The sequence below is a fragment of the Syngnathus typhle genome, linkage group LG10 (assembly GCF_033458585.1).
Source record: "Syngnathus typhle isolate RoL2023-S1 ecotype Sweden linkage group LG10, RoL_Styp_1.0, whole genome shotgun sequence".
Taxonomy (NCBI): Eukaryota; Metazoa; Chordata; class Actinopteri; order Syngnathiformes; family Syngnathidae; genus Syngnathus; species Syngnathus typhle.
The window spans coordinates 3,910,058-3,926,034 of NC_083747.1; the positions used below are offsets into that span (position 1 = coordinate 3,910,058).

The window sequence follows — 15,977 nt, forward strand, 5'->3', positions numbered from 1 at the left end:
GTCACAAGTAAAGGCAACACACACACACGGCAGCTGCGCCTCTAAATCACTGCTCAACTCAAAGGGGAGATTTATTTTTTTTTCCTATTTGAATGTTAATCTCAGAAGACAACTCATTGAACTGAAGAAAATCTGAGACAATCGTTCAAGGCTGTTGTTCAATGAGAGCTATTTTTTGGTTCCACTTTCTGCAGCACTTTTAAGTCATTTTTAAACGTTAGCTTTACAGATAGATGCAGTTTTTGCTCTGTTGGCAGTAAAGTCTGTTTGTGCTAACTATTGGCACCACCTGGTATTATATACCAAATATGCTTCCTGTTGTGTTGCACTTCACGAAAGAAAATATCTGCCAGAGAAATGATCAGTACTTTTTTCTTTTTTTTTTATGTCACGATGTCTCAACATTAGCCACACTGAACTTTTGCCCTCATTTGCGAAGTTGAGGCATCGTCATAGTTCATAGTCAGGATAAATATTTTACTGCCACCTGCTGGTGGCTACCTACAATAGCAAGTTTGTGGACGACTCGGGTCAGAGGTTCACTAGCGGGCCTTAAAATAAAATCCCAAAAAATGATGATATATTATTTTTAAAGGTACATACCTATATATGGAGACTTGCACACAAATAAGACATACTTTAGCAGTTACTTTAGATATGGGTCATTAAAAAGCTGTAAGTTTATTAACACGGCGATCAAACAAAGAAGTGTATTTAATGATTCAATTAAGACTCATATGTTTGAAAACAAGCCGTTCTTAAAGGTTCTAAGCCACTGCATTGACCTTCAAAAATAAAAACTAGACTTGAGCAGTAATCCTTTTGCATACCACTAGAGGGAGCCTGTTTACCACATAATTAGATCTGGCGTTGATTATGAATGGGTTGGAAAAACCTCCCCATATAGGGGGATCTAGGATGCTAAAAAAGCATCCGTTTCATTATTATTTTTTATATTTGAATGTAATCACTCTCCAACAGAAAACCATTCATAACATTTGATCTTTTATTAGGCAGTTGACACACTCTCTCGTCTCTTAGTAGAAACTCATGAGATGGTGCATGCCATGTTCACCCCAAATCTTTATTAAGCAAAGCTTTTCACAGAGAAATTCATCATGAAGGACAGGGAAGAAAAAGACAAGCAGCAGAGGTTGCAGGCAGATATCAGCAGTGCTGTATATTAAAAAGAGACTACTAGTTCAGTGTGCTGAATGTATACTAACTATAGCAATCCCGCATCCTAAATTCAAGGCCAACCACGCCGCGTGTTACGATCCTTTTCTCTTGCAGCCAAGCAAGCACGCACATCGTTTTTGTTCACGTAATCAATATTACAATCGGAGAAACGTCTCAGATGCATGGTACCGATGCGTCAGTACATTCTGGTGAAGGACTCGATAACGAAAATGGCCTTGGGAATCTGCATGTATAGAAACAGTTGGCCTTTTTTTTTTTTTTTTTTCTCAAGTCATTCCGAACCATAATGAAGCACCAATTAACAATTGGGCTCATTGCAAATGGACATTTTGTTTTCTACATTCCAAGCGTGCGTGAGGAAGCAGGTGGCTTGTATTTGTTTAGTCTACTTTATTACCTCAGGTACACCTTACACCCAACATTCTTCACAAAGACACAAAAACATCATCGTCATTGTGACATCATTGTCATTATCGTCATCAGGAACACATAGCAAACGTCTGTCTACATCCAACTCACAATTCACAAGAAAATAGTGGCGGCATCCAACAAAAAACATTGTACAGTGTAGTATGGAGAAATCAATAGCTCGCTAGTTAGCTAGCTAGCTAGCTAAGATTCGATGGATAGATAGTTAAATAGATAGCTAGCTAGTTAGCTAGCTAGCTAGCTAAGGATAGATAGATAGATAGATAGATAGATAGATAGATAGATAGATAGATAGATAGATAGATAGATAGATAGATAGATAGATAGATAGATAGATAGATAGATAGATAGATAGATAGATAGATAGATAGATAGATAGATAGATAGATAGATAGATAGATAGATAGATAGATAGATAGATAGATAGATAGATAGATAGATAGATAGATAGATAGATAGATAGATAGATAGATAAAACTAATATTTACAAAATAAGACAGATCCCTAAAATCAAGAAATGATTGCAGCTCTCAAAGATGAATGACACGGATTTTTTTTTCTTTTGTCGTCATCGGTAATACTGAATTTGATTAACTGATTGATTGATTGCTGAGTGTTTTGATGTGGTGAGGTCCTTCACCTGTCGGGTGCTCCAGGTTTGCATGTTTGTTTTAGGGAGTGATGAAGTGATGGATGGGTAAATGGAAGTTGGGACTTTAGTGCGTTGCTCACGCTGTCATCACTTCCCTCATCTCTTTGTTTCTGCGCACCAACGCTGCGTGTCTCTCCTAAGAAACATCATGGCACCAAAGTCATTAAGTCATGTCATAAATTAGTTGTGTGATATCACACATATCTACTCGAACATTTTGTGTCACCTTCTCCTGTAGACGCTCCATCATGGCTGCCAGATGGGCGTCGCGGTTCTCCTTAATCTGCTCCATCTTCATTTGGAGCTTCTCCTCAGCCATCTTGCTGAAGTTGTTGTTCTCCTCCAAAGCCTTGAACAGCACGTCCCTCTCATGCTCTCGCTTTTCGGCCAAAGCCCTCAGCACCTGTGTTTCCTGGTACTAAAAAAAAAAAAAAAACATTGAATCATTCGTAGTGGGTGACTTAAAATGGTGGCGTCTTCTTCTAGTCACCTTTCTCCGCTCTTCAGCTGCCTCCAGTTTCTTCTCAATGTCATCCAAGGAGATGTCCCTCTTAGGGGGAGAAGCCAGGTTGTGGCTGACATCTGATACTGGAGACAGGGGCTTGAGAATCACCTCAAACGCCTGTCCGGAAGCCCGCTTGTTGATCGGCTTCACCTCAAGATCTGCTGCTAGTCACATTTATTTTGTCAGACTAAAAAAACGATGAAACTGGATTATTGATTCTTACCTTCCAACTCATTCAGGATCTTGTTGCGTGGTTCCGGGTAAAAGCAGGAGCAGATGAGCGAGAGGACGGAGAGCTCCTTCATTTTCTCCTTGTAAGCTGCAAGTTGGAACATCAACACATCATCCAGGTGAGTCATCATTACAGTCAAACAATAATGTCACCGTCCCGCAAAAGCATTTTAGTAAAAGTTCGTTAAGAGCCCGTTAATAATTCATTGCATGGTATTCGTTTACGTCGAGGCTTAAGCAAGCATTTGGCTTTGATATGGCTTGTCACGTGGGGAGCCGGATATGGACCCAGAAGCTGGCGTGACACCAAAGTTGAAAAGTCTTTATAAAGTATCAACAGAAAGGTCAAAGCTATTGATCAATGGCTCCCTGACAGTGCCAATCAAAGTAAAGTCCATTTTCACACATCTATTGTGTTGATGTCCATTAGAGTGATAAGTGTGTGTGTGTGCGTGTTAAATAATTTCATTTCCTGCTTGGTGTGCAGTTGAATTTGATGGGCTGGTCTGTCTTCACCTGCCGCTTTTGTGAGCTTGTACAGTATGTGATGAGGTTGCCAAATACAAGTGCAGTTCTCACTGCGGGGCCGGCTGGCCGGCTCTGGCTGGCTTCCAGCGCCCAACCTATGCCTTCTGTGTTATTTGCTTTCCTTAATCAAGATAGGTGGGCCTTGTTCGGAATGCTAAATATAAAAACTTGACTTGCATGCAGCTAGAGTGCACATAAAAATTACACTAGAAAATATTTTTTTATTATAAGTAATCAATAATAGATCATCTGTAAAATATTTTGAAATATAAGTATTTATAAAGTATATTTAAGTATATTTGTAGCGTCATAGCTACACCCAAAATCAGTATTGCGCAAGCTTTTAGAGGTCAAACTTAAAAAACAGAAGTCTCCAAAGTCTGATGTGCTAGGAAAAAGTACAGAGGTTTTTTTTAAATCTGTCAAAAAAAGGAAACAGAAAGCCATTTTTGATTCAAATTTGCTGTTTACCGCTGTTAGATAAAGCTCGAGTGGGGAACAAAAAATGGCCCAGAGGATTTGATCCAGTTCGCCCACATATGCTCATAATTCGAGTAAAGGTTCATTTGATTGCTGCAGAGTTGGGGGGTGGGGGGGGGGGGGTGATAAACGGCCCCTCCTAGGCAAAAAAAAATCACGATAATGCATTTCAATTGAGTCAGCCAAATAATTAGGAAAGGACATTAGAGCAACCACCCCTTGCATCATCTTATGACCTAAGGCTCCTTGAGCAAGGCACCTGACCCACATGACTGTACGATGACAAAGCGGTTTAGAAAATGGATGGCTAGAATTGGAAAATAAGTTTTTGATTGCGTTTTAATTGACAGCCAGGTATTCAATTCATCAAGTTGAATGGCCTAATGTAAAAAATTAGAGTTGCACATCACACTAAAAACGGTCAGATGCAAACTCGGCTCATATTTGATTTCGATTTCAGTGCATGAAAACCAAAGCTAAACCGGATTTATCAAAGTAAAGCAATTCAAAACGATCAAACAATGCACTCATCATGTAGCTTCGTTGCGCACGGCTGCTACATGTTACCGTCGCACCCCCTAACAAAGGATGATGAATCATTACAGTATTTAATTCATTAATGGCGACAAACAATGATGATTATTTTAAAGTAAAGAAATGGGGGGAAAAAAAGGTTTGAGGTGTTCAATTTGGTAGCCTAGCAGTGGAAAAAAAGTGATGACGCCCTCTGAGGCCTCAATGGTGGGCAGCATCAGCATCTTGGGTGGGGTCCGTCTGCATTATGCTGCGTATTGGGCCCGATGGAGTGATGGAGACGCAGGTAGCACAGTCAAATTCTTTCTAAACGCACTAGTGTGAACATCTTAGACGACTTTAAAAGGAGACAAATGCAGAATTACACATTTTATGTGGACGGGAGGATAGAAAATGGCTAATTGATTCGTGCTTGCGTCGCACCGCCAAGGAGACGAAATCATGCAATATCACCGCATGAATCAAACGTAGGAATCCATCATTTATTGAAATATCATCGTTTATATTCACGCATCTTTCGTATATGATTCTAAAGTGGTCATTTGTCACATGACGCACCTCACAGACGACACGGGCCGGGCCGATTAGACCCCCGTAGAGAAAAGAAAGAAGCATCAATCTATTTTTTTCTTTTCTTTTTGTGTAATCGTGATTGGAAAGGGAAAAAATATGCTTACCGGTTGCTGTTTTGGCCATGGCTGCAGGGAGGGTTGTACGGCGAAGATGTGAGTCTGCTGCTGCTGCTGCTGCTGCTGCTGCTGCTGCTGCTGCTGCTGTGCTGCGTTCAGGTGAACGATGGAAATGCTCAAAGCAAGGCACTGAGTCAGCGGCAGTGGCCAAGGGGCGGATCGGGTGGTGGCGAGAAGGCGGGGCCTATGTCCTTTGACGCATGCGCACAATGCACGGGATGCACCCATTGAACCGTCCGTTTAACAATCACACCGCAGACAATGTGGAAATAGATATGATGTCAAATCGATTAAAATCTAGAAAAAGGCAAACGTTTGTCGCGTTATAGTCACCGGTCATATTATTAGGTACCCCTGCAATGTGGCTGGGAATGGTGTCAAATAGTCGGGCTGTTGTGATTCCTACACCATCTTGATTTTCACGTAAATAGATTTTTTTTTTTTTTTAGGGATGCATTTTTTTAATTTATAAATTTACCCGTCTGCAGTTGAAGTGCGTCTTGTTTCAAATGAAATTAAATTGATGTAGACGTCCTCTTTTTGCCGGTCATGTCCTACTTTTGTGCTGTCAAAAAATCGTCCGGGATTTTGTTGGACTGCCTTAAACATAATACGTGATCTGTTTGATACTTTTAACGTTAATGCCGTGGTATAAAATGAGCTAATGATATGCTGTTTATGATACTTACCTGACTTGTGTCTTAAAATGTTGGGAATTACTCAAATCTCATGGCATTCTATTTCTTGAGGTGTCACATGACATTGTTTATCATTCTACATAATTCTATATGATTCTATAGTTCTCCATATGATTCCTCATTGTTCAATGTCATCACATAATTCACTTTTATTTTATTTCATGATTCAAAGGATTCCACATGCTTGCATATTTTGTCATTCAGCATTTCTACACAAATTGCTTCATCTATTTCTCTGCAAAACAAATATGGAGGCAAATACCTGAACATGAAAAGGTAAACAAACGCCTAAACTAATAGAAAGTAAGCAACTTGCCTTAAATATGAATTAAAAGTAATTAGTTCCAATCCACAACTAAAAACAAAATAACCATCAATTAAAATAAAAATTACAAAATTGTTATCATCCCGAAGCCGGTTAATGAGTATATTCTATAACTCATTACGACGAAAATATGAACTGTGGTGAAGGAAAGAAGTTTAGCATCCCAATCAAAACGTCGATATAATGATCATTAATGCAAAAACTCTTGAAGTCTGCTCAAATAGAAGGTGAAAACTTCATGAATCAATGTTCATCACCCCAACACACTCTGAATTCTCGTTGGCTGAGCAGGCAACAGGGTTCTTGTCAGTGTGGAGACTTATATGACTTTTTAAGCTTTGCTTCACTGCAAATCTTTGGCCACAAACTGAGCATGAAAAAGGTTTCTTGCCAGTGTGGATTCTTGTATGAATTGTTAGCGTTCCCTTATGATTGAATTTTTGGCCACAAACTGAGCATGAGAAAGGTTTCTCACCAGTGTGGATTCTTGTGTGCTTTATCAAGTATTCATTCCGAGCAAATAATTGGCCACAAACTGAGCATAAAAAAGGTTTCTCACCAGTGTGGATTCTTGTGTGAATTGTTAGAGCGCTCTTCCCTGCAAACATTTGGGCACAAATTGAGCATGAAAAAGGTTTCTCACCTGTGTGGGTTCTTGTGTGCTTCTTTAAATGCCCGCTCTGAGAGAATGTTTGGCCACAAACTAAGCATGGAAAAGGTTTCTCACCAGTGTGGATTTTCTTGTGCTTGTTAAAATCTCCTTTTACACTGAATTTTCGGCCACAAATTGAGCATGAAAAAGGTTCCTCGCCAGTGTGGTTTCTTATGTGTGATTTTAAATGTGACCCTTCAAAGAATTTTTGGCCACAAATTGAGCATGAAAAGGGTTTCTCGCCAGTGTGGATTCTTATGTGCCTGTTTAAAACTCCCTTATCACAGAATTTTTGGCCACAAACTTTGCATGAAAAAGGTTTCTCACCAGTGTGGATTAGTGTGTGCCTTTTTAAATATCTCCCCTCGGAGAACATTTGGCCACAAACTGAGCATGAAAAAGGTTTTTCACCTGTGTGGATTTTTGTGTGCGTTTTTAAATGTCCCCCATCAGAGAATTTTTGGCCACAAACTGAGCATGAATAAGGTTTCTCACCAGTGTGGGTTCTTGTGTGCCTTTTTAGATTTCCCCTCCGAGAGAATTTTTGGCCACAAACTGAGCATGAAAACGATTTCTCTCCAGTGTGGATTTTTGTATGCGTTTTCAAATGTGCCTGCTGAGAGAATTTTTGGCCGCAAACTGAGCATGAAAAGGGTTTCTTGCCAGTGTGGATTCTTCTGTGAATTGTTAGAGCTCCGTTCCCTGAAAATATTTGGCCACAAACTGAGCATGAAAAAGGTTTCTCGCCAGTGTGGGTTCTCATGTGCGGTTTTAAATGTCCCCCATCAGAGAATTTTTGGCCACAAACTGAGCATGAATAAGGTTTCTCACCAGTGTGGGTTCTTGCGTGCCTTTTTAGATTTCCCCTCCGAGAGAATTTTTGGCCACAAACTGAGCATGAAAACGATTTCTCTCCAGTGTGGATTTTTGTATGCGTTTTCAAATGTACCTGCTGACAGAATTTTTGGCCACAAACTGAGCATGAAAAGGGTTTCTCGCCAGTGTGGGTTCTCATGTGCGTTTTTAAACTTCCACTTCGAGTAAATTTTTGGCCACAAACCGAGCATGAAAAAGTTTTCTCACCAGTGTGGGTTCTTGTGTGCCTTTTTAAACTTCCCCTTTGAGCAAATTTTTGGCTACAATCTGAGCAGGAAGAGTTTGTCACGTCATCACTATCTGATGATGGAGCTGCCTGTGATCCTCCACAGTGGTCTCCATCACCTTCTCTAGTCATTTGTTGGCTTGAGCTGCAGCTTGTCGGCGCCGCCCCTTTGATCACCTCCTGTTTACCCTCATCTAAACTCTTCATAGGAACACCAATCGATGGCATCTTGAAGGTATCCTCCTCCTCTTTAATGTCGCAGGAGTCTTCTCCTTCTTCTTCTTTAATACAAAGCCGCTCCGGCTCTTCCTCCTCTTTTATGGTGCAAAGAAACGTCTGCACCATTTGTTCTTTTATGTGGTGAAGGACATCTTTGGCATCTTCCTCTTTGATGCATGTGTGCTCTGGCTCCTGATGCTTAGGACAAATAGCTTCACTAATGTCTGCAAAACAAGGCAAAGACATATCAATGTATATTGATATTAATATTATTTCGAAGCAAGTACTAACCAACTCTGCGTAACACAACATATGGCTGCAACCAAAGATCTTCCAGTCGTCGACGACTATGGTCCTCTTCCTCCACATACTCTGCATTGGTCCTTGCAAACATTTTCCCACTGCAATCACAACACTTGTTCAACGCTGTTTGGCTAACAAAGATTTCTTTTGGGCAGCGGTCAGCGAGCTATTTGAGGTAATTGAATACAAGTTATTTGTGTCTACTTGACAAAAGACAGTTGTAAATCAACGAAAATGCCGATAATCAAGCTAAATATCATAAAGTAAGCACTGTGGTAGCTACCATGCTAATGAAAGCGGCCCGCACCTCTACACTGCAACCAAGCAGGACTATAAATAACGGTGCTGATATGATAACTTAGGCCCGCAGTCGTAACTTACCTCTTTCGTCGTTGCAGTTTTAGTGCAACTAATGTTACCGATTCACCACTTAAGTTGCGTATTTATCTGATGCAGTCAAATGGATGATTAGCTTCTGTTTGAGTGCTTAAACCAAACGCGCTTCCGTAGTCTTCGGTTTACTTCCTGCCTACGTAATGATGATGTCATTTGAGAGGTCCCGGATGCCCTCTAGCGAAGGACCTTGGAACGTTTAATGTTGTTGCTGCCCAGCAAACAAAACATTGCGTGCAAAAAAAATAAAATAATGTGCACCTTTCCAAAAAAAAAACTGTAGAAATGTATGTCTGCTACTTATTAGCAAAATCTCTTAAGACGGCAGTTCTTATTGGTTTGTGTTGGTTTACTAAGTGTAGCTGTTGAGTTTAATTCATAATGGCCAAGATACAGAATGCAATAATTAAAGGTGAATTAATTTGCTGAGCAACAGAAAGCATAGCTGCATGCTTTATTAAAATGACAAATTACAGCCAAATAAAAACAAGGCATTGTCTTACAATACTGAGAAAAAGGGATGTTTCTCTTGAATAGGAAAGAACCCCACACATACATCCCGAGTAATTCACTCTCATTTTATTTCATGAGCCAAAACATTCCACATTTCGTCATTCAGCATTTCTACACAAATCGCTTCATCTAGTTTCACTGCAAAACAAATATAGGGGCAAAAACCTTGACATGAACATGAAAATCTGAACAAAACAACCCCCTAAACATGAATAGAAACTAAGCAACTTGCCCTGAATATGAATTTGAAATAATTACGGTTAAAATTCACAACTATAAACAAAATAAACATCAAGTATAATGAAAAATACAAAACTATTCTCATCCAGAGGCCGGTTAACTAATATATTCTCCAATTTATTACAACTAAAATATGAACGTCTCACTGTGGTGAAGGAAAGGAGTTTAGCATCCCAATCAAAAGATACATAGAATTGCCATTCGTGCAAAAACTTATGAGGTCTGCTCAAATAAAAGGTGAAAACTTCACGAATCATTGCTCATCTCCCCAACATACTCGGAATTCTCTTTGGCTGAGCAGGCGACAGGGTTCTCGCCAGTGTGGATTCTTGTATGTCTTTTTAAGGTTTGCTTCGCTACAAATCCTTTGCCACAAAGTGAGCATGAAAAAGGTTTCTCGCCAGTGTGGATTCTTGTGTGCCTGTTTAAATCTTCCTTATGACTCAATCTTTTGCCACAAATTGAGCATGAAAAAGGTTTCTCGCCAGTGTGGATTCTTGTGTGCCTGTCGAGATTTCTCTTATGCCTCAATCTTTTGCCACAAACTGAGCATGAAAAAGGTTTCTCGCCAGTGTGGATTCTTGTGTGCCTGTCGAGATTTCTCTTATGCCTCAATCTTTTGCCACAAACTGAGCATGAAAAAGGTTTCTCGCCGGTGTGCATTCTTGTGTGCTTGGTTAAAGCTTCCTTATGACCAAATTTTTTACCACAAACTGAGCATGGGAAAGGTTTCTCACCAGTGTGGATTCTTGTGTGCTTTTTTAAATTTGTGCCCTGGGAGAATATATGGCCACAATCTGAGCATGAAAAAGGTTTCTCTCCAGTGTGAATTCTCATGTGCCTTTTTAAACGACTCCCACAAGAGAATTTTTGGCCACAAACTGAGCATGAAAAAGGTTTCTCGCCAGTGTGGATTCTTGTATGAATTGTTAGAGTTCCCTTCTGACTGAATTTTTGGCCACAAACTGAGCATGAAAAAGGTTTCTCACCAGTGTGGATTCTTGTGTGGCATTTTAAACTTCCACTTTGAGTAAATTTTTGGCCACAAACTGAGCATGAAAAAGGTTTCTCACCAGTGTGGGTTCTTGTGTGCATTTTTAAACTTCCCCTTTGAGAAAATCTTCGGCCACAATCTGAGCAGGAATAGTTTTTCGTCACGGCATCACTATCTGATGGTGGAGCTACTTGTGATCCTCCACAGTGGTCTCCATCACCTTCTCTGGTCATTTGTTGACTTGAGTTGCAGCTTGGGGGCTCCGCCCTTTTGCTTATCTCCTGTTGACCCTCATCTAAACTGTTTACAGGAACTCCGGTTGATGACATATTGAAAGTATCCTCCTCCTCTTTAATGTCATAGGAGTCTTCTCCCTCCTCTTTAATACAAGGCCGCTCCGGCTCTTCGTCCTCTTTTATGGTGCAAAGAAACGTCTGCACCATTTGTTCTTTCAAGTGGTGGACCGCTTTGCCCACATCTTCCTCTTTAATACAAGCCCGCTCTGGCTCTTCCTCCTCTTTAACAGTGCAAAGAAACGTCTGCACCATTTGTTCATTCAAGTGGTGGACCTCTTTGGCCACATCTTCCACTTTAATACAAGGCCGCGCTGGCTCTTCCTCTTTAATACAAGGCCGCTCTGGCTCCTGCTGCTTAGGACGAATAGCTTCACTAATTTCTGCAAAACAAAGCAAACACATATCAATGTACATTAACAATAAAAGTTACAGTTGAAGAGAAACTAACAAATCATATCCAAGGACGTATTCAATCTACCTATCACACATGATTTTGATAGAATTCTACTAAAAATGGACACTGGAAGAGAATTCGTAATAGAAAATAGTTCTTTTCTAAGCAAGTACTAACCAATTCTGCGTAACACAACATATGGCTGCAGCCAAAGATCTTCCAGTCGTCTACGACTATGGTCCTCTTCCTCCACGTACTCTGCTGTGGTCCTTGCAAACATTTTCACACTGCAATCACAACACTTGTTCAACGCTGTTTGGCTCACAAAGATTTCTTTTGGGCAGCGGTCAGCGAGCTATTTGAGGTAATTGAATAAAAGTTATTTAAAAAAATAATATAATTTCCACGTTACAGCATTACTCTCGGTACAGCATGTGATGATGGCTCATTTGAGATCCAACATTCATCGAGGACGCTGCTCAGAGGAACTTTTGTGTCTACTTGACAAAAGACAGTTGTAAATCAACGAAAATGCCGATAATCAAGCTAAATATCACAAAGTAAGCACTGTGGTAGCTACCATGCTAATGAAAGTTGCCCCCACTTCTACACTGCAACCAAGCAGTACTACAAATAACGGTGCTAATATGATAACTTAGGTCTGCAGTCGTAACTTACCTCTTTAGTCGTTGCACTTTTAGCGTAACTAAGTTTACCGATTCACCACACAAGTTGCGTGTTTATTTTATGCAACCAAATGGGCGATTAGCATTTTTTCTGTTTGAGTGTTTATACCGAGCGCTTCCGTAGTCTTCGGTTTACTTCCTGCCTACGTAATGATGATGTCATTTGAGAGAGGTCCCGGATGCCCTCTAGCGAAGGACCTTGGAACGTTTAATGTTGTTGCTGCCCAGCAAACAAAACATTGCGTGCAAAAAAATAAAATAATGTGCACCTTTCAAAAAAAAACACTGTAGAAATGTATGTCTGCTACTTATTAGCAAAATCTCTTAAGACGGCAGTTCTTATTGGTTTGTGTTGGTTTACTTAGTGTAGCTGTTGAGTTTAATTCATAATGGCCAAGATACAGAATGCAATAATTAAAGGTGAATTAATTTGCTGAGCAACAGAAAGCATAGCTGCATGCTTTATTAAAATGACAAATTACAGCCAAATAAAAACAAGGCATTGTATTACAATACTGAGAAAAAGGGATGTTTCTCTTGAATACGAAAGAACCCCACACATACATCCCGTGTAATTCACTCATTTTATTTCATGATCCAAAACATTCCACATTTCGTCATTCAGCATTTTTACACAAATCGCTTCATCTAGTTTCACTGCAAAACAAATATGGGGGCAAAAACCTTGACATGAAAATGAAAATCTGAACAAAACAAACCCCTAAACACGAATAGAAACTAAGCAACTTGCCCTGAATATGAATTTGAAATAATTACAGTTAAAATTCACAACTATAAACAAAATAAACATCAAGTATAATGAAAAATACAAAACTATTATCATCCAGAGGCTGGTTAATTAGTATATTCTCCAATTTATTACAACTAAAATATGAACGTCTCACTGTGGTGAAGGAAAGGAGTTTAGCATCCCAATCAAAAGATACATAGAATTGCCATTCGTGCAAAAACTTATGAAGTCTGCTCAAATAGAAGGTGAAAACTTCACAAATCATTGCGCATCTCCCCAACATACTTGGAATTCTCTTTGGCTGAGCAGGCGACAGGGTTCTCGCCAGTGTGGATTCTTATATGCCTTTCTAAGCTTTGCTTCGCTGCAAATCTTTTGCCACAAACTGAGCATGAAAAAGGTTTCTCGCCAGTGTGGGTTCTTGTGTGATGTTTTAAGGTTCCCTTGTGACTGAATTTTTGGCCACAATCTGAACATGAAAAAGGTTTCTCACCAGTGTGGATTCTCGTGTGCGTTTTTAAACTTCCACTTCGAGTAAATTTTTGGCCACAAACCGAGCATGAAAAAGATTTCTCTCCAGTGTGGGTTCTCGTGTGCCTTTTTAAATGTTCCCCCTGAGAGAAATTTTGGCCACAATCTGAGCAAGAATAGTTTTTCATCACGTCATCACTATCTGATGGTGGAGCTGCTTGTGATACTCCACAGTGGTCTCCATCACCTTCTCTGGTCATTCTTGTGTGCTTGGTTAAATCTTCCTTATGACCAAATTTTTTACCACAAACTGAGCATGGGAAAGGTTTCTCACCAGTGTGGATTCTTGTGTGCCTTTTTAAATTCGTGCCCAGGGAGAATTTACGGCCACAATCTGAGCATGAAAAAGGTTTCTCTCCAGTGTGAATTCTCATGTGCCTTTTTAAATGAGTCCCACAAGAGAATCTTTGGCCACAAACTGAGCATGAAAAAGGTTTCTCGCCAGTGTGGATTCTTGTATGAATTGTTAGAGTTCCCTTCTGACTGAATTTTTGGCCACAAACTGAGCATGAAAAAGGTTTCTCACCAGTGTGGATTCTTGTGTGCCATTTTAAACTTCCACTTGAAGCAAATTTTTGGCCACAAACCGAGCATGAAAAAGGTTTCTCTCCAGTGTGTGTTCTTGTGTGCCATTTTAAATGTTCCCCCCGGGAGAAATTTTGGCCACAATCTGAGCAGGAATAGTTTTTCGTCACGTCATCACTATCTGATGGTGGAGCGGCTTGTGATCCTCCACAGTGGTCTCCATCACCTTCTCTGGTCATTCTTGTGTGCTTGGTTAAATCTTCCTTATGACCAAATTTTTTACCACAAACTGAGCATGGGAAAGGTTTCTCACCAGTGTGGATTCTTGTATGATATTTTAAGCCTGCCCTATAACGGAATCGCTGGCCACAATCTGAGCATGAAAAAGGTTTCTCTCCAGTGTGAATTCTCATGTGCCTTTTTAAACGACCCCCACAAGAGAATTTTTGGCCACAAACTGAGCATGAAAAAGGTTTCTCGCCAGTGTGGATTCTTGTATGAATTGTTAGAGTTCCCTTCTGACTGAAGTTTTGGCCACAAACTGAGCATGAAAAAGGTTTCTCACCAGTGTGGATTCTTGTGTGCCATTTTAAACTTCCACTTCGAGTAAATTTTTGGCCACAAACCGAGCATGAAAAAGGTTTCTCTCCAGTGTGGGTTCTTGTGTGCATTTTTAAACTTCCCCTTTGAGCAAATCTTTGGCCACAATCTGAGCAGGAATAGTTTTTCGTCATGTCATCGCTATCTGATGGTGGAGCGGCTTGTGATCCTCCACAGTGGTCTCCATCACATTCTCTGGTCATTTGTTGACTTGAGCTGCAGCTTGGCGGCTCCGCCCTTTTGCTTATCTCCTGTTGACCCTCATCTAAACTGTTCACAGGAACTCCGGTTGATGGCATATTGAAAGTATCCTCCTCCTCTTTAATGTCATAGGAGTCTTCTCCCTCCTCTTTAATACAAGGCCGCTCCGGCTCTTCGTCCTCTTTTATGGTGCAAAGAAACGTCTGCACCATTTGTTCATTCAAGTGGTGGACCGCTTTGCCCACATCTTCCTCTTTAATACAAGCCCGCTCTGGCTCTTCCTCCTCTTTGACGGTGCAAAGAAACGTCTGCACCATTTGTTCATTCAAGTGGTGGACCTCTTTGGCCACATCTTCCACTTTAATACAAGGCCGCGCTGGCTCTTCCTCTTTAATACAAGGCCGCTCTGGCTCCTGCTTCTTAGGACGAATAGCTTCACTAATGTCTGCAAAACAAGGCAAAGACATATCAATGTACATTAACAATAAAAGTTACAGTTGAGGAGAAACTAACAAATCATATCCAAGGACTTATTCAATCTACATAATTTTGATAGAATTCTACTAAAAATGGACACTGGAAGAGTATTCGTAATAGAAAATAGTTCTTTTCTAAGCAAGTACTAACCAATTCTGCGTAACACAACATATGGCTGCAGCAAAAGATCTTCCAGTCGTCTACGACTATGGTCCTCTTCCTCCACGTACTCTGCTGTGGTCCTTGCAAACATTTTCACACTGCAATCACAACACTTGTTCAACGCTGTTTGGCTCACAAAGATTTATTTTGGGCAGCGGCAAGCGAGCTATTTGTTGAGATAATTGAATATAGGTAGTTCCATATTAATATAATTTCCACGTTACAGTATTACTCTCGGTACAGCATGTGATGATGGCTCATTTGAGAGCCAACATTCATCGAGGACGCTGCTCAGAGGAACTTTTGTGTCTACTTGACAAAAGACAGTTGTAAATCTACGAAAATGCCGATAATCAAGCTAAATATCACAAAGTAAGCACTGTGGTAGCTACCATGCTAATGAAAGTGGCCCCCACTTCTACACTGCAACCAAGCAGTACTACAAATAACGGTGCTAATATGATAACTTAGGTCCGCAGTCGTAACTTACCTCTTTAGTCGTTGCAGTTTTAGCGTAACTAAGTTTACCGATTCACCACACAAGTTGCGTGTTTATTTTATGCAACCAAATGGGCGATTAGCATTTTTTCTGTTTGAGTGTTTATACCGAGCGCTTCCGTAGTCTTCGGTTTACTTCCTGCCTACGTAATGATGATGTCATTTGAGA

The 15,977-nt window shown here is 40.3% G+C and overlaps 4 protein-coding genes across 7 annotated transcripts; all 4 read right to left on the bottom strand.

The window, feature by feature from the left end:
- Positions 1–992: 992 nt before the first annotated feature.
- stmn2a (stathmin 2a) lies at positions 993–5,379 on the bottom strand. Of its 2 annotated transcripts, none has more exons than XM_061289851.1 (5): positions 5,237–5,379; positions 3,010–3,105; positions 2,772–2,947; positions 2,508–2,699; positions 993–2,417 (listed from the first exon to the last, which is right to left on the bottom strand). In XM_061289851.1, exons 1-5 carry the CDS (start codon positions 5,253–5,255, stop codon positions 2,358–2,360), a joined length of 543 nt encoding a protein of 180 aa, XP_061145835.1. In that variant the 5' UTR covers positions 5,256–5,379; the 3' UTR covers positions 993–2,357. The 2 variants fall into 2 exon arrangements, with proteins under 2 accessions (XP_061145835.1, XP_061145834.1); XM_061289850.1 differs by having other exon boundaries at positions 2,772–2,950.
- Positions 5,380–6,080: 701 nt separating this feature from the next.
- LOC133160739 (zinc finger protein 260-like) lies at positions 6,081–9,089 on the bottom strand. The gene is made up of 3 exons (XM_061288733.1): positions 8,929–9,089; positions 8,536–8,645; positions 6,081–8,468 (listed from the first exon to the last, which is right to left on the bottom strand). The coding sequence occupies exons 2-3, from the start codon at positions 8,636–8,638 to the stop codon at positions 6,508–6,510; spliced, it is 2,064 nt and encodes a 687-aa protein (XP_061144717.1). The 5' UTR covers positions 8,639–8,645; positions 8,929–9,089; the 3' UTR covers positions 6,081–6,507.
- Positions 9,090–9,504: 415 nt separating this feature from the next.
- LOC133160763 (gastrula zinc finger protein XlCGF52.1-like) lies at positions 9,505–12,201 on the bottom strand. 2 transcript variants are annotated; one of them, XM_061288781.1, is made up of 3 exons: positions 12,056–12,201; positions 11,555–11,664; positions 9,505–11,363 (listed from the first exon to the last, which is right to left on the bottom strand). In XM_061288781.1, the coding sequence occupies exons 2-3, from the start codon at positions 11,655–11,657 to the stop codon at positions 9,940–9,942; spliced, it is 1,527 nt and encodes a 508-aa protein (XP_061144765.1). In that variant the 5' UTR covers positions 11,658–11,664; positions 12,056–12,201; the 3' UTR covers positions 9,505–9,939. The 2 variants fall into 2 exon arrangements, with proteins under 2 accessions (XP_061144765.1, XP_061144766.1); XM_061288782.1 differs by lacking the exon at positions 11,555–11,664.
- Positions 12,202–12,633: 432 nt separating this feature from the next.
- LOC133160735 (gastrula zinc finger protein XlCGF57.1-like) lies at positions 12,634–15,945 on the bottom strand. Of its 2 annotated transcripts, XM_061288726.1 has the most exons (3): positions 15,801–15,945; positions 15,299–15,408; positions 12,634–15,116 (listed from the first exon to the last, which is right to left on the bottom strand). In XM_061288726.1, exons 2-3 carry the CDS (start codon positions 15,399–15,401, stop codon positions 13,069–13,071), a joined length of 2,151 nt encoding a protein of 716 aa, XP_061144710.1. In that variant the 5' UTR covers positions 15,402–15,408; positions 15,801–15,945; the 3' UTR covers positions 12,634–13,068. The 2 variants fall into 2 exon arrangements, with proteins under 2 accessions (XP_061144710.1, XP_061144712.1); XM_061288728.1 differs by lacking the exon at positions 15,299–15,408.
- Between the last annotated feature and the right edge of the window lie 32 nt (positions 15,946–15,977).